Here is a 23,142-nt window from a genome sequence, read left to right on the forward strand (position 1 = left end):
GTGAACCCATTTTACCCTAAATAAATCATAAAATACCAAAATGGAGAGACGGACGCTAAAATTGTGTGATATGGGGCTAAACTTGGAGGGAAAAAAATATTAATCATGTTGACCTTATTTCCCCCATCAATGTAAGCAATGTCAAATTGAGAACAAGCACAAGCCAGAACTAACTGTACCTAACTACATGTCGCCATTGAGTAATAGCATTCATTGGCGCGTGAGGCACAAGGTTCGCAGCTGACGCGTGGAGACATATACCTGTCTTCATCTAAACTGCACATTCCATCTTTTTTAACAGATGTGAGGGTACTTACAAATAATTATATTGTAAAAAAAGCTCATGTCAAATAGAACAAACGATAATGGGCAGGTTACAGGGAGAGAATCACGTTACGCCCATGACTTCTTTTGAAACAAATTTAGAGAGCAAATAGCACAAATTATAGCCTGCCGATTGCATGGCAAAAAAAAACGATTTGAAACGCTTGAGCTCCCTTGAAATTCGACCAAGAAAAAGAAATGACTAACGTCGAGTGAATGACTATCAAAACAACTGACTAGCTAGCATAAAGCCCAGCTTTAGTAGGTGAGAGGATCAATACAAAGCTTGGAGTATTTCCATTACAACCCCATTGCAGCTTAGAGGACGTATGCCGTAAGCCCCAAATTAACATCAAAAACCATCAAATACCACAAAGGGGAAAGGGACGCAAAAACTGAGTGCGAGGGCTGCTCTATCAGGACAGTACAAAAACGTTACTTATGTTGATCTCGCCTCCTAATATTAATGTAAGCAAAATATCAATGTTTTGAGAGCGAGCACAAGCTTGAATTATCTGCGACTCATTACGAGCCAGCATCGTGTAGTGGTTTCACTGTGTTCTTCACAGGAACAGAGTCCACGGATTCGGCCCGCGATGTGACATGTATCTATTTTTATCGAGGCTAAAAATTTCACATTTACTGATTGAACTTCGCAAAAAAACTTCACAATTTCCACATTGAATCCCTGCGATCCCTTGGACAAAAAAGAAGAAGCGACTAAAATCGGACGAATGGCTCTCAAACGACTGACAAGCTGGCTTAATCTAATGGAGGCCTTAACAACGTTAGCGGCAACCCCGAAAATTACCCTGACAAACTAGTGAGGAGAGGTACACAAAACTGAGACAGATCATCTAAATTACGTTGATGTTGACTATTTCTCCTCCTATTTACGTAAGGAGAAACATATCGTGAGCAATGACAAGCCAAATTAACTGTTACTTATTGCAGGTCACTGTGGTGTAGTGGTTATCACTGTCACATAAATACGAGGTCCGAAGTTCGCGCCTGCGTGGTGCCATTGGTCTATTTTAATCTAACTAATAGCATGGTAAAAGCAATATAGAGAGTAGTATGCCCCCCGTTTAACAGCTAAAGGTCTTGCCACTTGTGCGATGCAAATTTCTTGCGTCTGATACCCTAAAAAAGAATTAAAGGAAATAAGAAAGCAAGAAGGAAAGAAAGACTGACAAGAGGAGATGGAAAACAATTAACCATTTTCTCGGCCAAGAAAAAAGGAGCCATTTCCGGAACCAACACGCGCGCGGACCCGTACCCCTCGCTTAACTGCCAGTGGTCTTATCCCTTAAGCTACCAATGCGTATTGCTGTAGTCTATTGCAAATTATACATCAGCAAATTTAGTCAGGGGTTTTTGGATTGCTTGTTTTTGCTTTTGCGGCATGCTGTATGAGCGCACAAACATGCGCAAATTAGGAGCTTAAATATGGCGGTATAGGTTTTCGAGTTACGTTTAATATATAGAGAATATATAAAGATATAGATATAGAAGAAGATAGATGTAGATTGATTAGACTACCAAAACCGAAAACTTTTTTATTGATGTACTTTCTGAAAGTAAATTCCAGATCGAATACAAAGGGAAATAGCCAGCAGATTAAGGAAAACTATCCATGCTTCACGCCTTTAAACCCTCTTGAAGTCCAAAAGGAGAAAGCAGAACAACATAAGACATATGACATAAGCAATTAACATATGACAAATTGCTCTCGGACAACTGCTGACGAGGTGCTGCCTTTGTAATAGCTAGCTTAAACTTAAGATGAGTATATAAGGTGAAGCCTCCTATCCAAACTACTGTAAATATACTATCATGGGAGCTCTAATTTTAGTAATGTATGTATGACGGCACCAGCAGATACAGACAACATTCATAAAAAATATGTTAAATTTAATCATTTTTCCATAAAAAATTTTTGTTATAATATATGTCTATATATGGAAAAAATCATATTGTAGATTTCATATATAGACATATATAACAAAAATTTTTTATGGAAAAATGATTAAATTTAACATAATTTTTTATGAATGTTGTCTGTATACTGCTGGAGCCGTCATACATACATTACTAAAATTAGTAAATTTTATATTCATTTTTAGTTCATTATGGAACGAGTAAATCAGTTAGTTAATGTAAACGAGAGCAGTTTATTTTTTAAAAAACCACGCAAACATCAAGAAGTCAAGCGTGGTTGAAGTCACCCAAGAACCCAAAACAGCCCAGCAAAAGGTTTGCTTGAAAAAAGACACACAAGACCGCATTGATGGCTTCCAACTTCTTTCGAGAGCAATTAATTATATTTGACTTAGCAGAGCTCAATGCAGAGAAAGTTTAATACACGTACCTAAGAGCAAGCGAGTCCGATTCCTGTTGATGAGAGTGGAGGACTTGGAATATAGAGTACAAGGCTGCGTTGCGTTTCAGTGCTCGATCACACATCGCATCTCCGAACCCAGCGCTGCTTGCGCCAATCGCACCTCCATTGGAGACAGAACCTGGTCCGGGTTTTGTAGAATCCCCCCCGGAGCTCAAGTCATTTAGCGACAGACCCAACTCTGGCATCAAGTCTACCTGTTCTGGTCCCTTCTTGTCGTCATTTCTGAAATGTTGAAACCTCGGTGCATCAGTTTTCATAGTAAAAATTAGAACGTTTGTGAGCGAGCTCAATCTATTCACTTAAGTAGAAATTTTAGTTCGACCAACCAATTTCTTTTCTCTTTTTAATGCTAATAGACCGACACAACCCTTACTTTATTCAAAAACAACCATTGGGCAATCAAGCAAAGCGTTACCGAGCTGTGGATTAATTGATCAAATAGACATTGAGGGCAGTCAAATTGTGTCTTTTCCAGTATAATGCCCTCAAAAAATGAGAACGGGCACAACACCCCAACATAGTAGATATAATTCTGAGGGGAGGGGAGCGACGGATGGAGGTGATATGAAAAGCTCATAAAACTAAGAAAATTTCAACTTAGAATTCTCTTAATATTTGGATCTATTATGTTTTGCCCCCCCCCCCCCCGTGTCTTCCCCCAGTTACAAATTATATGTTATATAGCGCGTTACTATGTAAAAAAAATTGCATGTGCGCCCTGCGGGCGTTAAAAATATACGCCCACTAAGCGGTGGAGAGGGGGGGGGGCAAAACAGAATAGATCCCAATAATAAATAAAAACTCCACCTGTAATTATAGAAACTATGGCTTCAGCCATTATTCAATTGAATATACAACCTTAGTAGGCGCGTTACAGTACTTCAATGCGATCAGTTTGTAACGTTTTCTTGGAACAATTTTGAGTGGAAAAGAAACAACCGAACAACTAACATGTTTGCACTCTGCTGCTGAAGGAGAGGAACTTGAAAAGAGTCAACGAGAAGAGAGCAGAGACATGCGGCCAAAGGGACACAGGACTCCCTAGTGACCTCCTGTTTGTGGAATGTGAGCTGCATCTCACATATCTTTCGGATCAATTCACATGCAACACTTGAATTGCGTGACACTAATCTGTTTCGGTCCAGTTCTTTCACTATGACAATAATAACAAACAGGGTATTATATCGACAATAAATTCTTGATACTGTGGCGCTAAACGCATTTGCCGCAAAACTCGTAATTGGTGCAAAGTATAAAGGATTTAAGCCTCCCCCTCCCCCTCACCCCCCCCCCCCGAAAAATAGCCGCCATTACTTCACATAACCACGATTGGGATTGACAGAACCGAAAAAATGGAAAAATTGTTTTTGTACAAAAAGAAAACGCGATCTATTTTGAGATCTAGTTTGTAGTTTTGTAGTTACCCCTCTTTTCTCTGGTGCATATTAGTAACAATACCAATAAGCACCAGAGATGGCAACTAAGACGGTGCTATATTAGTTTATCCCGTTTCTACTTCAGAATTCGATTTTTTTAAAAAAAACTGACTCTGTTCATTTTGAATTGCTTTCCTGAGCAACTTAGCTCATTAAACAGTCTCCATTAATTGCCATAAACCAGATTAGCATTAAAAAAATTGAAAATTAATTTTGTACAAAAGTATTTTAAAAAGCGAATTATATTGATGTCGTTCCGTAGTTAGACACACTCCTGTTCCCTGATGAGGGGATATAGAGGCTAGTATCAATACCAATAAGCATTACAGATTATAACTAAAATTTAAAATAACAAAGTTCAAGTAGAGGGCGTCCAAAATTAAGTTTTATCGGTTTATCCCAATTCTATTTTTGATTAGAGTCAATACTTACTCTAATTGCTTTTCTAAAAACTATTGCAACTGCTTAAAAGCACCTTGAACAAATTCAAAAATACAGTAAAACTAGCCTAGAGAAAGCAAAGATTTCACGTAAAAAGTTGAACAAGCTGTGAACCAAGGGAAAAACAAATTTTTATTCGACGAAATGAAAACATAAGCAGCAGACTCCGTAAACAACTCAAAGCGCACATTCCGTTCATTCTAACTCCAACCACCTGATGAATGAATTCAGCATACTAATTAAATCTGCTGATCTTTAAAGAATAACAGAGAAAAAATAACAAGAGAAAGGCCAAAAAAGATATCTGGAAAAGTATCTGATAAATTTTCATCCCGAGTTTTGCCACCGGAACAACTATTGACAAAACAACATGAAACACAAATCAATTGCATTCAATAACTGGTCACCCTTTGATATAAAAAACGCTAAATACAAAAAAAAAACAGGAAAGGTGACGAAAAAGAAAATAATAAATGTTACAAAACTCCAAAAGTTTAAATGCTACCTCTCGATTTTTATTCTGGGAGTTTTTATTAAATTCTTCCGCTCGTTCAGTGCACTACGCAATTGCAGTCAGGGAAATGCTAGACAAAAAATAAAAAGGGCAAACAACAGAAAATCGGAGACCACAAAATTGCATAGATTATTTTAGCTAAAATTGCGATGTATTACACCTTGAAATGTCAGGTCTTGGAAACAAAAGTGAAACATAGGTGCCAAATTGCCAGGAAATAGCCGCAATAGCTTCATAGATCTGTAGTCTCAAAAAGACGGTAAAAAGACAGACCAAAAAAGAAACTTATTCTTTTCATTAAGCGCTGAGATGTTAAATTTTGATTGAAAATCTATATAATATATTGCTGTTTCTATTTGCTGCTCTTAAATAACTTTCAATTAGAGTGCCAAGCACTCATTTGACCTTATCTCTTTGAATTAAAGCAAAGAAAAGTCATTTTTAGAGTGAGGAAGTCATTTTTAAGAGCGAAGTAAGTCACGTGTGACCAAAAAATTAATCACGCAAATGAACAAAAAACTCACTCCACTAAGAGTGAAAAATGACGTCACGCACGCAAATCAGTTGAAATTGTATGAACGAATGAACAAAAAGCAGATTTGAAGTGTTTGTCACGTCACATGGTCGTAAGAAATCATGACGAAATAAATAAAAAAAAACCAAGAGAAGGCCAATAATAGTCTCAGCTATCGCTTCGCGGCTATTAATAATAGCCTCAGCTATCGCTTCGCGGCTATTAATAATAGCCTCAGATATCGCTTCGCGGCTATTAATAAGAAAAACTATTACTAAAAGCTCTATTCAGGCGAGAAACTTCAAAAAGTAGACGAAAATGGGCAGAAAGTTTGATTAAGATTAACCTATTTTTTTTAGCAAACACAAACAAAAATTAAAATCTATCATATCAAAGACCAACTAAACAACTAAAAAAACTAAATTCAACCAAAAATATCTGAGATGCTATGAAAATGTAAAGGTGCTTACGAAACTGCTAAAAAGCATCCAACAGGACATAATGACAAAAATAGCTCGAAATATCGCCTAAAAGTCGCATATTTTAATCAGATGATCAAAAAGACCTCCGAGCGCACTAATACTAGTTTAAATAATTGCGAAAAACACTGTTATCTAATAAAATTAAACAAAAACTAAAAAATCTGCGTTGGAAAGTTTTCACACCTACTTTTCTCGCTCTCTCAGAAAAATGCATGAACGAAAACCACTCTAAATTCTTTGGATTGCAAAAAAGGAGCACTATAATAGCCGGCTAAGAAGCTGAGGGGGGTTATCAAACGGAGCGAAGACAAATCAACGGCAAAAATCCCACTATCTAAAGAGCTCAGTTCATAAACATTTTTAGCTTAATTCAAATTCTCTAAATTGGGCTCCATTTAGAATTATACCTTCTTTCATACCAGCATTCGTGAAAAGTTATTAGTCGTCTCCGATTGTTTAATAAATCGCTCGCGCAAATTCTATTAAAAAATAGCCCCCCCCCATTAGGTGGCCAATGTCCGAAAACCCCAGTATTAATTACCCGATTTTGTCAGTTGTTTTAGAGTTGTGAGCGTGTGTGGAAACGAGTTACACTCGGCTAATTTAGTTCAACTTTGCTTCAAATATATATGCTCTCACTTTTAACAAAGCGTGTTTTTCGGGCTAGCGTGAAAACTTGGGCTAGCGTGTTTTTCGGGCAAGCGGGACAATAAGTCATTAGATTCCACACTATAAATAACTCTTTCTAAACAAATACGATAGAGCGGAACTAAAGTGAATTTGCAAAGGGGGCAATCGTTGAAAATATCCCAACCGTGCTCCAGCATGTCGGGATGAAGTTGCGGGTAATACTTTGTAATATCCTCTCTCTCCAATTTGTCTATAATGGGGTACACAATCAGTTCTCTCACATCCCTCACTCCACTATAATTTATAGCTGTACTGGCTGGAACAGGTGTTTGGCGGAGAGTCTGTTTGGTATCTCGATTGTTTGAATTCTATAAAAAAATTTCTGCTTTGAATGTCGTTAAATTTCTTTATGAGAAGTGAAAGACTGCTCTTTGTGACAGTCTTTGAGCTCTATTTACTGAGCGGACGAGTTCAATATGATAAAATATAATTCCACACTTAATAAGAGAAAGTCCAGTATCAATCAAGAGTTGAAATGAAAGAAGTCTAACTTGATTCTACATTATCTTGATTCTACATTATCATGTCATTGTTACAGTAAAAACTACAATTTCGTAAAACCCCAGTCATAATCGGACGGTTATCTTACAAGATCTTGCAACCTTCGGCACAATCTTCTCTAATTTCTGATGGTCTGTTATAGAACGGCTTAAGAATATCTACATCTATCGAAGCGTAATTATATAACAATTCCAACTGGCACATGCATTTTTAAATCATCAACGCTTATTTCTCATGTCATTCAATTTTTCAAAACAAAGCAGAGAATTTTTCGGATGGAGCACTCAAACTCACCACAGCATGATTGTTGCCGAAATTCAGTTTTGCCCTCTTATGTCCTGCAGAACTTGACAACGACGACCCACTGGATCCCACAGCATGGCGACTTGCACTTGTTTTACGGGAGTGGACACTTTGCTGCTGTTGTTGATCATCGTCGTCCAAAATGACAGGTGGAGGCCTCAGCTCTTCCGGATCGTCTTCTTCGTAACAATCATCGTCATCTTCCTCCACCTTGACAGCAGTTTCTGCAGCTTCATTGACCTCATCGTCTGAGCTGAAATCTTCTTTGATACCTGAAAAGAATCAAATGTCTTTAATACCGTCTGTGTTTAACCCCAAGATTACCAACAAAATTCAGGACATTAAACAACAAAAAAACAGCCCAAAAAAAGAAAAAAGCAAAAATTACCTAAAAAAAACAAATTTACTTCACTTATTTCATTCAAACCTGTCACATCAATGTATCCGCTACTAGTAACTTATCCCGAAGAATAGATATCAAAAACAACTGTGCATCAAGAACTGTTCTGAAAAGCAAACGAAAACAGAAAAAAAACTGAGGAGACATTTCCGAAAATAGACATAAATAGGCCAAAATTTGATAATTAATCAAATTTCTTAAACAAAAAGGATATAAAACTGATTCCAAAACAACTAATCAAGAAAGAAAGCACTAGAAAAGCTTACTACGACCCAGAAAAACTCCCAGTAGATGGTGAGAACTTTGAAAACGACCGAAAACAGCTAAAGAATGCAAAACGGCAAAATGACAATAAATGGTTAAAAATTTCATCCTACTGTCTAAAAATGCTTAAAATGATCAATAATGGTCCGAAAGATACAATGACGTCAGAGCTTATTTGAGACGAAAAGCATATTTGGCCCTAAAGAGTTAAAACTAAAAACTGCTTTCTAACCGCCCGGCCAACTAAAAAGAACCTCACTTAGCAAAAAAAAACCTAAAAACACCTACTTTCCTTGTTCTCTCCCAAAACAATGATGTGAACAAGGTGCACTCCATTTGTGCAGTAACCAAAAGACCAAATTTCACATGCGGTATATAACTCCACAACCTGTGAAAAGAACTGACTGATTAAATCATAAAAGGTACAGCACTTTAGTCGTTTGTTTAAGCACGGTGGCATGAATCAAAGTTTCAATGCTCCAACAGCGGGCGCTAATTAACTGCCTTCAATTTCTTAATATTGAGACCGAGAGATACTTAAAAGATGCACAAGAATCACGTTATGAAGTACATTATACACCGTTACAGAGACAGAGCACGTGTCACTACATAGTAAATCATTATGTAAAATAATTGCACCGGCGTCTGGGGGGGGGGTGCAAATAACATTCACTCACTAAGCTAGGAGGCACACACTTCAAAGATCCAAAACCCGAATAGATTAAAACGAAAGCGAGCAGATTACCAGACATTAACCCCAAAATAGAGTGATGATCCCTAAATTAAGCGGTTGGCTTCATTTTTAGCAAGCTACGGCTAAGCAAGACTAGCTTTAGCATGATTGAAGTGGTGTGGGAATAATGCGGCACGGGTGTTTGGTGGAGTGGGCTGGGCTTTTCGTGGAACGATGGGCAGTGGGTGGGGATAGGGGGGATGAAGTGCAGGGATGGGGGTCAAACTCTAAGAAACGCCTTCACTTCGAAACGGTTTTGATGGATCGCATACCTCCGCAGTCTAGTAACTCGAAAGGCTCTAAAAGAACTTAGTGCCCTTTGGGCGTTACCAGTTTATCCCGTTGTTGAGGACGAAGAGTCAAAAAGTGTCGGTCAAGCAAAGGATCACAAAAGCCCGCAGCACTATTATAATTGCTACTAACTTTGTTTGAGAGCAATTAAACATGCCATCGGTATCTAGACGAGCGGATCAATCCTTTAAAACCGAGAACTATCAAATGGCATCATTCTGATTGTTAAAAACATAATCGGCTAACTTTGGGCGGCTTTCTCTCAAAAGACCGGCGAGCGCTTGGTTTCAGAAGTATCCAGCTGGGGCTTAAAAATGCTAGCACGGGGGGGGGGGGGGGGGCAGGTAGGGAGCACTGGACGACAGAGGGGTCCAAACCACCACGTGGAGGAGGGTGTAATGGGGAAGTGATAAGGTGGGGGAGGCCAGGGGTGTCAAACTTTTAAAATTAAGAACTACCCTTCTCACCAAAAAATTGTCTCTCAAAACAGTTTTGATGAATCGCATTTGCAGAGACTGGTAAGGCTCTACGAGACCTTAATGCCCTCCCCGTGTTACCCGCTTATCATGTTTTTGGGAAGTCAAATGGGTCAGACGAAAATTCGGTCAAGCAAAAAATCGCACAGAAAGACCGCAGGACTAACATAATTGCTACAAACATCGTTTGAGAGCTATTAAAACCATGATGAAGTTCTCATCATCCTCGCTGTGGCTATGCGGATATTCATTTAAAAAACAGGAACTATAGTAATACCAAGTTGATATTGATATCTGTAATATTAAAAATCGCGATGAAGTTAAAATCCTCGCTATGGCTACGCAGACATTCATAAAAAACAGAATCCAAAGAAATGCTAAGTTGATATTGATATCTGTACATCTGCCCAAAGTTAGGTACTCAAACATGAAGAGCAAAAGCTTTTAAATTATCTTTAAAATATCGCCAAGATCGTCATTAGTTTGTGAAAATCAATGATTTTTCTCCTAATCAATGGAATCCATATCGCCAAAAATTGCTTACGTAATTTGATAGTAAAAATAAAAGAACAATAATTGCTTCTGACTCTGAGAGCAATTAAGAAATCGTAAATGCATGCCTATGATGTCACTTTCGAATCATTATTCCAATTTCTCATATAAATGATGCAATGTTTCTAATTGCTATGCAGACCATCAACTAAATCAAATCTATCCTGCTACTGCAGACGCACATGGGAGACTAAAGCCATACTTGAGATAGTCAAGATCCTAATCAACTCGAAAGATCCTAACTAACATCCAAGATGTTGACATGGCATCCATTGCACTCCGGCAAAAAGCTCAGAGTCAGAAAATTCAGAAATTCTTTTAAAAAAAAACACGAAAATGAGCCAAAACTTAAATGAAATTACTCCATTTTCTTAAAAGAATGGAAATCACAATCAATATTAATCAAATCAAACTACAACCAAACAAACAAAAAACTAAGCTGAACTATAAAAACACCCCATTTGCTATGAAAAAATTTAAGAAGACGATAAAAAGTGCTAAACATTTCTACAGTGGAAAATGGGAAAAAGAGTTGAAGATATTATCAGCCAAAACAGATGAAACAAAAACCTTTAGTTGAAAAAATGAGAAATAAAACATAAAAAGATGCATTGAAAAAGCCGCAATCGGTCAAAGAGTACTGCCAGCTTTGAGAAAATCTTTTGACTCACTTTACTCGCTCTCTTATAATACTGCAAGAACAAAAACAACTCTCTCCGTTCAGCATATTGACCTAAACAATTATATAAAGTTCCACCATGTTCAGAGCCTTGAGCAAGGAGGCCAAGTTTGACCCACTCTTCATTATCTACCATTCACCAATACCAGTAAAGTCCAAAATCAAAGTACATGGTGTCATCTTTGATAGTATGCTCAATTTTGGAGAACATGCAAGGAGCACCAAAGAGAAACTACGAAATGCAATAATAATGAAAATGACTGCAGGAAGCGACTGGAGCGGCACAAAAGAAGCACTCCCAGTGACTTACAAAGCTATCGATCGGAGAGTCCTGAAATACGGTCCGATTTGGGCTTCCAAAATCACCTTTACAAATTGGAACCACCTCCAAGCACAACAAAACCATTGCTCTTCACCCAAATACTGGTTGTGCAAAAAGGTTTGACATCAAGGACTTACACAGTGAGACTAAAATTGTGCCCGTTAAAGCTCAGAAATGCTAGCGCAGCAACTTCTGACCGGCAGTTAATAGAGCCACCATGCCGATCACAAACCAACCTTACCATGAGGCCGATACTAAAAGATACTTAATCTCAAAGAATACAAAAATGGCTCAAAAGCATTTAATCGCACGAGGTCTATACTCAGCTGAACAAAGTCAGCAAGCAACTAGACATTCTTCTACCAAAGACAGCAGAATAAGAACAAACGTTGCCACTAATTGCATGTATTCAGTCGGCACCGCCGAGAACTGGATACTGCCCCTGCTGAACTCTTCCTTGAGTAGGATTTAGAGCAATGTTTATAACCTCTGTCCCAAATGTGAAGTAGCCCCGCATGATGTAAATTACATTTTCAACAGCAGTAAGGATACCACGGATCTAGAAGTGATTGACTTGTGGAAAATACCGTAGAGGTAGCTAACTGGCTGGAATTAGTACAATCAGTCTAACAAGACCACACCGCACAGAAACATCCGCCTTCCTTGCCGCTTTCCACTGATGTTGACGATGACCCTCCAGCCCCACTAACCCAGATGCCGAATGTCACCCACCATGGCGGAGATGCAGAAAGTTTGCCGCAAAAGCAGGTTACGGATAGGCAGTCACAGTGCTAATATCTATTTGAATTATTATGCAAAGGCAACTAAGGAACCGAAACCAGTTAAAAAAGCGCCAATAAGCGACCCAGTAAGCGCCAATAAGCGCCAGTTAAAAAAGCGAACCCCGCAATAAGCCGCCAAAATTACAAGCAAATTGCAGCTCTGTGCGACAGCTACTACAACAGCAGCCGGCGGCATTTTCACTTGCGGCATTTGATTTTGCATCCTGTGACAAGAGAAGTCACTGATTTAAAAAATAGATCACCATAACTTTTGTTCAAATCGTAAAAAGGAGAAGCCATAAATAATAGCCGGTGAGAGGCTGACGGCGGCTATTAATAAGAAACTTCTCTGCTTACATAGTTCATAGTAACTGTTTCCTTCCTATGAAAAAAATTTTGGGAAAGGAACGTTTTGAGCTATAGACCCAACACGTGGCCACGATCGTGTGGTGGTAGCATGGCAAACTTCAGCAATAGCCAAAAACAAAACAAAAACTTGACAGAAGAATTCTTGCCAGTAATTTACTTAACGTTATATCAAAAATAAAGGGACGGATCGGATGAGCTAATAAAAATTCCTTACCATATACAATTATCACATGGAAGTAAGCACAAAGCGGCAACAATGAAAAATTTATTGGAACCGGAAAAAAGCCAAAAATTATCACAAAATTGAGAAATACGAGCCAATTTTGCTCTTGAAATCCATTATCGGGCTCTCAAAAAGCCTTTTTTTATCAACTGCGGATGCTAAATGATACTGAAGCTACGATCAAAAACTTTTTTCTATGGGAAATCGCAAATTACCAGCATGAAATTTAGCTAAATGAACAAAAACGGTTACCTTTATGCATTTTCCTATCGAAAAAACTATTCAAAGTCATTCAACGGAGCTCATGGACAAAAATTTTCTCTCAATCAACAAAATTAGTTCCCACGATAATTTTACTCACTTTCGCTTTGAGCCACGTGAACAAATAGCACTTCCCAATGAAAACATAGCCGGCAGATTGCCGGAATAGCTGCCAAAGAATAGACTTGCGTGACGTATAATATGGATAGAAACAGATACAGATTAAATTGAAAAAATTGACGCCGCTCAAAAAAAGGTAAACAAATTTAGCGATAAATTAATAAAGCTTGTTAGAATTCATTCCACAGAAGCCTTTTATTGGAGACCTTTACTGAACATATGAGTTCCTTAGACCTTCAACTAATTCAAATTAAACTTAGGTTTTAAAGTGCAAAAGTCATTTTATTGAGTGTGGTAAGTCACCCATGATCAAAATCTAATCACGCAAATGAACTTAAAACCTTTGCAGGAGAGAGAATGGGAAATGACGTCACGCGCGCAAGCGCTGTTAGTGAGAGGAAGAAGTGATTTAGAAAATTTGACTTTTTCAGCTTTGCTGTGTGAACAAAATTAAAACGAAAAACAGCATCAGATGACGAATCAAAAAAAAACATTGTAGGACAAGTCCTGACGTACAATTCAAAGAATTTTCATTGGCCAAAAAAATTGACCTAGAACGGACTACAAGGGAACTGGAAAAACCATTTAGAAAAAAATCCGACAAAAAAATAGAAAAAACAGTAAAAATCAAAGTGAAATTGCCGCATGTGAACAAAAAACCACTAGCGAGAAGGCGAAATTTTGTTCCAACACGGTTTTCTCACTATACCTTAAATTTAGAGCGAAAAAATTTCACGTCGCAAAACCACTCGCTTTTTCGCTCCACTTCCTGTTTCGGCGTGACCAAAATCACTACTCCAATTTGACTTCGAAAATCATGAAAATGTGTGAACAGATCTTGAAAAAGACAGCGCCCCAATACAATTCAAATTCTTTGAATTGTAAAAAAAACCAAGAGCACCGCAATATAGCTCCGCTCAATTAACAGCTTCGCAGCTATAAACATACCAGGCAGATTGCCGGAAAATAGCCGCCGTTGATTCCAATAAGCATGATTGGGATTGAACGAATAGAATATATTGAAAAAAAAAAGATTTTTGTACAAAAATATTTTTTAAGTCCGATTTATTTTGATGGCATTTCGTAGTTGAGCATACTTCTGTTTCTTAAAGAGAGGCTACAGGGGCTACTATCAACACCAATAAGCATTAGAGGTGGTAACTAAGACTTATAGGAACGACGTTCAAATAGCGGGCATCTAAAATTGGGCTTTATGGGTTTATCCCGTTTCTATTTCTGACTTCAATTTTTTATACCGACTCTGTTCATTTTGAATTGCTTTGCTTAGCAACTGATGTTCAAATTCACTTTTAGCAGAATGAGAGAAGAGAGAAACTAGCCTAGAGAAGTCAAAAAGATTTCACGCAAAATGTCGAAAAAGCGGCAAAATGGTAAAGCGAAAAAAAGTTTGACGAAGTAAAAAAAAATACGAGCGCAATAATAGCCGGCTGAGAAGATGAGGGCGGCTATTAAAAAAGACAGCCCACCAATACAATTCAAATATCTCGAATTTTCTTCTAAAAAAACGGAACGACGCAATAATGCTCTCCAGATATAAACAATTTTTACTTCAATCATGCTCAACAAAACTGACCTTCGCCTCCAGAGTCCAAGCCACTGTCGTAACTTCTAGAACTATTGCTGCTACTGTTGGCACCAACTCCCCCTGCAGATGAGGGCACCTAAAGCACCAAAACTTACACTAATTAACCGGTCAAAACAGACGTGAATATCGGGATCTGCCCCCTCAACCTCCCCCCCACCCCCCCCCCTGATTACCAGCTTATTGGGCATAAACTGGCAACCCCCACGGCACGTGTCTTTTAAAATAGTACCGTGCTATATAACAACTCACAATTGGCAATTGGGGAGCATAAAAAACACCGGGAGGGGCAGAATAGATCCAAAAATTAGCACCCACTGAGCTTGGGGGCACAAACAGAACAGATCTAAATTGTTTTTTTTTAAATACAAATGAAGAAACCAGCTCCAAATCGAGGTACGACTATTTTCTCTTAATCTATAACCTCAAAAAACAATCATAGTTCAAGCAACCTCTATGCTGTTGCCATTGTTAACTGGCGATGATAGTTCCTGTTCCCTCAGTAGAGCCTCCGTGACCTGTGCTGCTTCCACAGGGGGAGGGGGAGGGGGCAACACCATGGCTGACCCTGCCATTGGTGGGCCCGGGAGGGAAGCAGGAGAAGGCCCAATTGCACCACTTGGGTCCAAAAAATCACCGAAGTTTAGCTTGACCAGATGTCTAAAAGCACACAAACAGGTACAATGAAAAATTAAACTGGTTGTTGATAGGTGTAATTGTTATTTAGATTTTAGATTGACTTATTTCGGGTACCTGTCGTAAATTATCATACTCAGAATTTTGTTTGGTTGTTTCGTTCGTGAGCAGATATAACTTATTCGTGAGCAGTCCTATCTTCAAGAATATCAAGTAACGTAGAATTTTCTGGAACCTTGTTTCGAGACTATAGTGTCATGATGCACGTCACATTTTTGAACGAACATTGATTTTAAAATTTGTCTAAGCCGCCACGCACTTTAAGATCTAAATCAAATTGAAATCCATCCTGCTTGCCCCTCACATTAAATTTTAACTCCCAAGGCTCACGTAATACATCTCAAAGCATCGTTTGTGTAGTGGTAGCATAGCAGCCTTCCAAGCTGTTGACATGGGTTCGATTCCCGTACGATGCAAAAGTATTTCTTTTTGTAAGAAAAATACGGTTAGATCACACTACTTGTGCACCATATAATACGTTTATGTGGTCTCTAATCAGGGGATCGGACAATTGATCAAAAAACAATAAATCAAAATCCGAAAAACTGGGACAGTAGACCGCAAAATTAAATTAACTAGCAGGCCCGCAAAAGCATAACAAGATCATTTGAAAAATAAACGTTTCAAAATTCATTTTTTTTTTCGTACCACCTCGGGCTGGAACACATGTCCCTCGTTCAACAGCCATAGTTATTACGTTGGTTTAGTATAATACCCCCAAGTACACGCAATTTTGTGTTCAACTTTTTTGGCTTTGCTGACTCGCATAATTAAGGAGCGCTAGGACTAGGCGCGATAACTATATTCTACTTAAGGAGCGATAACTAAATTCTACATGGTGTCCTATAGAAACGATAACTATATTCGACTTAAGGAGAGAAAACTATATTCTACATGGTGTCCTAGCGTAACGCATGTATAACGTTAGGTTACACTTTTAAGGAGCGTAAAAAAGGAGGGAGAGAAAACAGAAGAAAGACAGAAAGGATTGAGAAAAGAAAGAAACGAAAGGGCGAAACGAGACAGAAGTCAAAAGAAAGACAGATAAAAAAGAAAGAGCAGCAAAACAGCAGAAGAAAAACAGAGAAAAGAAAGACAGAAAAAAACAAAAGAAAGAGAAGACAGAAAAGAAAGGGAAAGAGAGAAAAGCAAGAGAAAACGAGCAAAAAAAAACAGAAAAAAGACAAAATAGAGAGAAAAGATGGAGAGACGAAAGAGACAATATAGAGAGAAAAGACAAATGAAATAGAGAAAAGAAAAACAAACACAAAAAATAGCAAGGAAAAAGAAAGAGAAACATAGGAGGGAAAAGAAAAGAAATATGGACAGAAAAGGAAGAGAGAAAAGAAATCGAGAAAGCAAAGATAGAAAAGAAAGAGTCAAAAGACAGAAAAGCAAAAAAGAAAAGAGAAAAGCAGGAGGGAAGTAAGAGAGAAAAACAGGGGAGAGAAAGCGAGAAAAATGGCAGAAAGGAAAGAAAGAAAGAAACAAATGAGAAAAGAAGAAAAAGAAAAGAGTTAAAAGAAAGAGAAAAAAGAGAGAATGGAAAGACAGGAAAGGGAGAAAAGAAAGCGAAAAGAGAGAAATCAAGAGAGAAAAAAAGACAAAAAAACAAGCGAGAAAAAAAGCGATAAGCTAAAGACGAACAAAAGAAAAAGGATGAGAAAGAAAGAAAGGCAGACAAAAATAACGAAGGAAGATAAGATAAAGAGAAAAGAAACGCAGAGACGGAAGAGCATAGCAAGACTGATAAGATGTAGAAAGGAAACAAGAAAGAACGACAAGCTAAAAAGAGAAATGAAAGAGAGGAACAAAGAGAAAAACCATTGAGAACGACAGAAGAAAAAACACTAAACAAAGAAAAACGAAAGAGAGAGAAAGAGAGAAGAGACAGGAGAAACACAAAATAATATAAAATAGAGGCAGAAAAGACGAACAGAAATAAATGAGAAAAGAAAGACAAACAAAAGACAAACGAGAAAATAAAAAGAAGCTAAAGAGGAACAAAAGAGAGAAAAAGGACGAGAAAAAAGAAAGTCAGAAAAATAAGAACAGAAAGGAAAGAGAAAACAAAGCAAAAAGAAAAGCAGGAAAAAAAAGCAAAGCAAGACAGAAAAGAAAAACAGAAAGGAAACAGGAAAGAACGACAAACTGGAGACAGGAACGAAATGTAAAAAAAAATGAGATAGAAAGGCGAAAGAAAAAGACCGGAAAAAAAGACAAAAGAAAGAGGAAAGACCGGAGAGAAATACAGAACAGAAAGAGAGAAAAAGGAGAGAAAAAGGGCACAAAAGAGAAAACCGAAATAGAGCGAAGACAGAAAAAACACAAATGAAAGAGAAGCGAACAGAAAGAGAAAAGCAAGAAAAAATACAGAAAGGAAAGAGAAAAGAAAAACAGCAAAAATCAAAACGAAAGGCAAAAAGTAAAAAAAGAGAAAAGAAAAGCAGAAAGGAACAGAAAAATAAGAGGAGAGAAAGAAACAAAAGAGAAAAGACAGAAAACAACGACAGGAGAGAGAGAGAGAGAAAAGGAGAAAAACACAGAAAAAAGGAAAGATAGAAAAGAAAGAAACGAACGACAAAAAAACACACAAAAGAAAGAAAATTAAGATAAACAAGAAAGAAAAAACGAGAAAAGAAGGAGAGAAAGGAGCACAAAAAGAATAAAAAAAGAGAAAAGACATGAGTTAAAAAATGAAATAACTCTTCGCAGGCTAACTTTTCTTTTGATCTTGAAAAAACGGGCAACAAAGAAATCAGTTAACTAAACATCAGTTGCTCAAAACTTTTTTGAGAACGAGATCAAGCAAAAAAGAAAACAATTGATGATTGTTGAAAAAATCAAATCCGTTACGCAAACATTTTGCTTACAAAATTGAATTTGAAAACATAACACAAAAACACGTGCCCGCCAAATTACTATCCAGCCATTTTAAATTCATAAATGGACAATTTTGCATCTTCGATAATTGACCTTTACTTAGAAAAACTTCATTCTGTCACTATCCGTGATGCATGAGTACATGTCAAGTACTATTTTTGTGTAGTATTTTTTCCGGTGATTGACTCCTTTTTTAGCAGGTTCTCAGTCGTTGACCAATTTTTGAAACCTCAGTTTTGCGGTCGGTGACCCTTTTGGCACAAGTAATTTATCGGTCAAAGGAAGATTTACGGTCAATGACATTTTTCCATCCGCGGCAATTCAAGCATTGAAATTTATGGCATAGGTAGCTTTTCGGTAATTGACTTTTTTGCAATGGCAGCTTTTTGGTCAAAGGCAGCTTCTCGGTCAATGACCTATTTTAACATCCGCGACTACTCAGTCATTGAACTTTATGGCAGAAAAAGAAAAGCAAGAAAAAAAATTACAGAAAGGAAAGAGGAAAAAATGAAAAAGCGAACGGAAGGGAGGAACTAAAACGAGAAAAGAAAGAGTATAAAGAGAGAAAAGAAAGGCAGAAAGGAACAGAAAAAGAGAGAAAAGAAAGAGAGAAAAGAAAAAAGACAGAACAGAACGAAAGAAAAGAGAAAAGCAAGAGAAAAGGAGTGATAAAGATAGGAAAAAAGAAAAGAAAGAGAAAGGGAAGATAAAAAGCAAAAAAAGGAGCAAAAGAAACATAACCAAAACAAACACATGAAAGAGACAATAAAAAGAAAAAGAAGGAGCAAAGAAAGAAAGAAACGAAAGTGGAAAGATCTTCCTTCAAAAGTAAAGAAGAAAAACAGCATAAATTCTTAACAGTCTAACTTTTCATTTGATCTAAAAAAACCGGCAACACATGATTCAGTTAATTAAAATTTAGTTGTTCAAAAGTTTTATGATACTGAGATCAAGCGAAACTGAAAACAAATGAAGCAAAAGACTGTCTAAAAATCGGTCACGCAAACATGCAGCCTAAAAATTCCTATTTTTACCTCCGCGGATATCCAGTCATTGACCTTTATTGCATAAGTAACTTTTCGGTCATTGACTTTTTGACAGTGGCAGCTTTTCGGTCATACGCAGCTTTTCAAACAATGACCCATTTTTACATCCACTATTCAGTCATTGACCTTTACGGCATAGGTAACTTTCCGTTCATTAACTTTTTGGCAAGGTCAAGTTTTCGGCCTTAAAACATGTGAAGATTAGGAGCTTAAACATGGTGGTATAGGTATTCCAATTACTTTTAACATGTAGATAGAAGATAGATATGTACAGGAGAAATACAGAGCACAAAAATTTTTGAAAAAAGGAGGGAACTGGAGAAAGTAGAAACGCATGCGACGTTAACGGACAAAAATCCTGATAAATACGCGGCTCATCTGTTTCTTAGCTCAATTCATTGCGCTTCTGCCTCTTAACTCACAGACCCCGGTTCGAATCCGACTGTTGCCAGTCGCTTTTTGCCGAAGAGCATGTTTAGGGGCTGTTAAAAAATGTAAAGATGTAAAGATTAGGAGCTTAAACATGCTGCCTTTTATGTCGACACTGAATTAATATATAGAAGATTTCTATTCTCATTGGCTGATATTAAACGTTATTTGCGAGCCGACATAAGGGATCTATTTTGCCTCCCCCCGGTGTTTTTACACCCCCCATTACAATTTATGTGTTGCTATATGTAAAAAATTAGCATAATCGTCTGGGTGGGAGGGGGCGTAAAAGGGATCTTTTGCGTTTGTGCCCCCCAGTACGTTATGCTCCCCGCAGTTACAGAGCACGTGTCATTACACGGTAAATCATCATGGAAACATATGACACGTGCGTCTGGAGGGTTTAAATAATATGTACCCACTAAGCTGGGGGGGGGGGGGGTGGCACAAACGGAAAAGATCCCGTAAAAGTTATATGTCCATTAAGCTTGGGGGGGGGGGGGGGTGGTTGGAGAGAATAGATCCGACATAAGGTTAACGCATCTGGCCCTCCGTCGCCAACCTTTCCAATGCCTTAGCGGCACGTGGGATAAATTGTTAAATGTGATAAATTGTTCGGTAGTGGTTGATATCAATCTACCACTACCGAACAATTTATCACAAAACTAGTTATAGGTGTATTATAAGTTAAAGCTTAAATGTGATTGGCCAGTCTGCAAATTAAATAATTTCATTTTCGATCCATTGCCCCAAGTTTTGCTTTCGATATACTGTCTGACAATCTATTGTCCTAGTGGTGCTAGGACAATACATCGAATGCCAACAGATCGAAAGCGAAAATTGGGACAATAGATCGAAAATTAAATTGTTCCAGTTGCGTATTGGCCAATCAGATTTGAGCGCTCATTTATTATACAGCATATAACATATTCTGTTGTGATTTTTTGTTCGGTTGTGATAGATTCATATCAAGTCCCACGGGCCGCTAAGGCATGGCCATGTGGTAATTATGTGGTAATTATGCAAATAATGCTTATTTTCAACCAATACTAATAGAGAATAATTTTCGATCTATTGTCCCAATTTTTCTGTTTTCGATCTGTTGACCTAGCAGCCATGAATCTAACTTGAGGTCTGGGTCGAGTTTGTTGCTCTCAAAGATGGGCGCGAGTGAAGGCAACACTCTCTTCTCTAACAGCAGACGGAATGCATTGTGGACACCCTGTTTGATAGCCGGCTGCAGTGGAGGGTGGAATTCACTCTAAAAACAAAATGCTTTAGTCGTTTTAAGAACTGTTACTTTTGAGACTAAGTGATAGGGCTACAATACAAACTAAATTTGGCCGCACTAGAAGGCCAATGAGAACTGTCATTATTTTTGAGATTAAGACCACAAGAAAAAACAACATTTGATAGTCTTTTATTTGATTTTTTTTTCGTATCGTTGGCAGTCGAAAACACCAAACTTCGTCCGAACAAGCAGCAATCGATTTCAGCGGAAGCTTCAGCGTATTTCCTATTCATTAATAGATTTTGCCCGCAACCCCGTTTTCTAGCGGTCTCAAGTTTACTCAGATGGTATTGGTATTTCACCAAACAAGAATTCACCAAACAGAGATAAACGTCTGAAAAGGTGTTCTGATTTAGTGAGCAGTTTGTTAAATTCTATAATTATAATTAATATAGCTTCTAAACTGAAAGCTATTAAGCTTGACAATAACTCAACCTATAAATCGCTCTAATGAAGTATGATTACCTAATGCACTATGACTTAAGGACTCGGATTTGTCGCTTTATCCCGTTTCTTTTGATTCTGTTCTTGTGACCTTGACCAGGTTCATTATATTGACTAATTTAATGAGTGAAAAAAATTAAAAACCATTCAGTGGCAACAGAGAGCGGGTACATCAGGAGTCAAATGTAAAAATTGTGACTTATGAATTACAATAAAAAATTGAATGGACTGAAGATCTTACACTTAAAAATATTTATTCCAATATCAAAGTAGGACAGTCAAAAAAGCCGTGAACCTTTATCTTTAAACCAATAAATATCTGAAAGCAATTACAAAAGCTGCTTTTCCAAGATTTAGTGTTTTCAGGAAAACTAAAGTTAACCAAATTTTAGGAAAATTTTGACTCTACGCATCCCTGGAATGAGTAAACAATACAATAAACCTGTGAGAATCAATGAAAGACAAAGCAGAAAAGAAGCAAAAGGTAATGAAATTGGCATAAATCAGAATATCTTTCAAAATCAGTGGCGTCTAAGTAAGATATACTTTATAAACATATGCCAAAGTCCTTTACCACAGCATATCATATTAAACTTTAGAATTCATTAAATACCTTCTACCATTTCTCATGACTGAGAAAGAAATAAAACAACTACATATGAAGGCAAAAGTCAGAAAATCGCATGCCCTTCAAACACAAACGGTACCTCAGTCAATGAACACCTGAGATAAAAGTTAAAGCCAATAAATTCACCAAATTTTTGTTGCACGAGAAGGCCAATAAAAGCTGTTATTTTTGAGACTAAGTGATAGGGCTACAATAAAACAAAATTTCGCCGCACTAGAAGACCAATAAAAAACTGTCATTTCTGAGATAAAGCGATAGGACCACAAGAAAAACAACGAAAGCGAGACAAAAAAATTCATCTTTTGTTTTTTGAACAAGTGTCAAATTTACAATAAAAAAAGATTGGTACTAACTAATCTAATTAGACCAAACTTTTCCTCATTAGCAGCCTGTCATGACTAAGACTAAATGATAAGAGAAGAGCAAATTTAACCCACTTTGGAAAAAACTCGAGAAATCGCTGATAGTTTTCGAAAACAAATAGTGTAAAAGTCATAGGAAGCAGCAGCTGGAACTGAACAATTATTTGGGTTAAATTAACCCTAATTACAAATAGATGACACCTATTATCAATGAGGTTCAATGACAGGACAGCTACAAGTAAACAAATACAAACATAACTCAAAAAATAAATAAAAAACAAACAACGTCATAGACGACAAAAAACTTAACCGAAACAATTAATTCATTTTAAGTTGAGCATCTTAAGCACAGGTGAAATTGTTCTTCAATGCGACTAAGAGAAGACAACAAAAATGAACAACAAAAACTCGAAAAATTAAAATACATTACTTGAAAACAGTTAGTTCGCGTTAAAGTATTAGCTTAAAAAGCATTAGCTTCGAAATGAAACAATTGACACGATTTAAAAAATACTGATAATCAATCCATGAGACCTGTCCCTAATGAGATATAAAGATCAGACAACAAATGTCAGAACAAATAGTGCCAAACTCATTAAAAACAACTACCCAGACACTTGCACTATAGATTAGATTCATTTATTTTTTCACTAGCAACCAATAAGACCTCTTATTACAG

General features: G+C 37.3%; 1 protein-coding gene and 1 non-coding gene across 2 annotated transcripts in view; one reads left to right on the plus strand and one right to left on the minus strand.

The window, feature by feature from the left end:
* LOC142337924 (integrator complex subunit 3-like) overlaps nt 1-23,142 on the minus strand; it is a 180,240-nt gene that overhangs the window by 133,667 nt on the left and 23,431 nt on the right. The window contains exons 7-13 of the mRNA XM_075387563.1: nt 20,866-20,999; nt 15,137-15,344; nt 14,676-14,763; nt 7,601-7,881; nt 6,930-7,113; nt 3,680-3,881; nt 2,696-2,950 (exon numbers count right to left, since the gene is read on the minus strand). Of these exons, the coding sequence (XP_075243678.1) occupies nt 2,696-2,950; nt 3,680-3,881; nt 6,930-7,113; nt 7,601-7,881; nt 14,676-14,763; nt 15,137-15,344; nt 20,866-20,999 (1,352 nt within the window). The remainder of the gene's footprint in view (nt 1-2,695; nt 2,951-3,679; nt 3,882-6,929; nt 7,114-7,600; nt 7,882-14,675; nt 14,764-15,136; nt 15,345-20,865; nt 21,000-23,142) is intronic.
* On the plus strand, nt 15,726-15,796 carry Trnag-ucc (transfer RNA glycine (anticodon UCC)). The gene has a single exon. It is a non-coding gene; the product is annotated as a tRNA-Gly (tRNA).

The sequence above is a fragment of the Convolutriloba macropyga genome, chromosome 4 (genome assembly GCF_964194025.1).
Source record: "Convolutriloba macropyga chromosome 4, txConMacr16.3, whole genome shotgun sequence".
Classification (NCBI taxonomy): Eukaryota; Metazoa; Xenacoelomorpha; order Acoela; family Convolutidae; genus Convolutriloba; species Convolutriloba macropyga.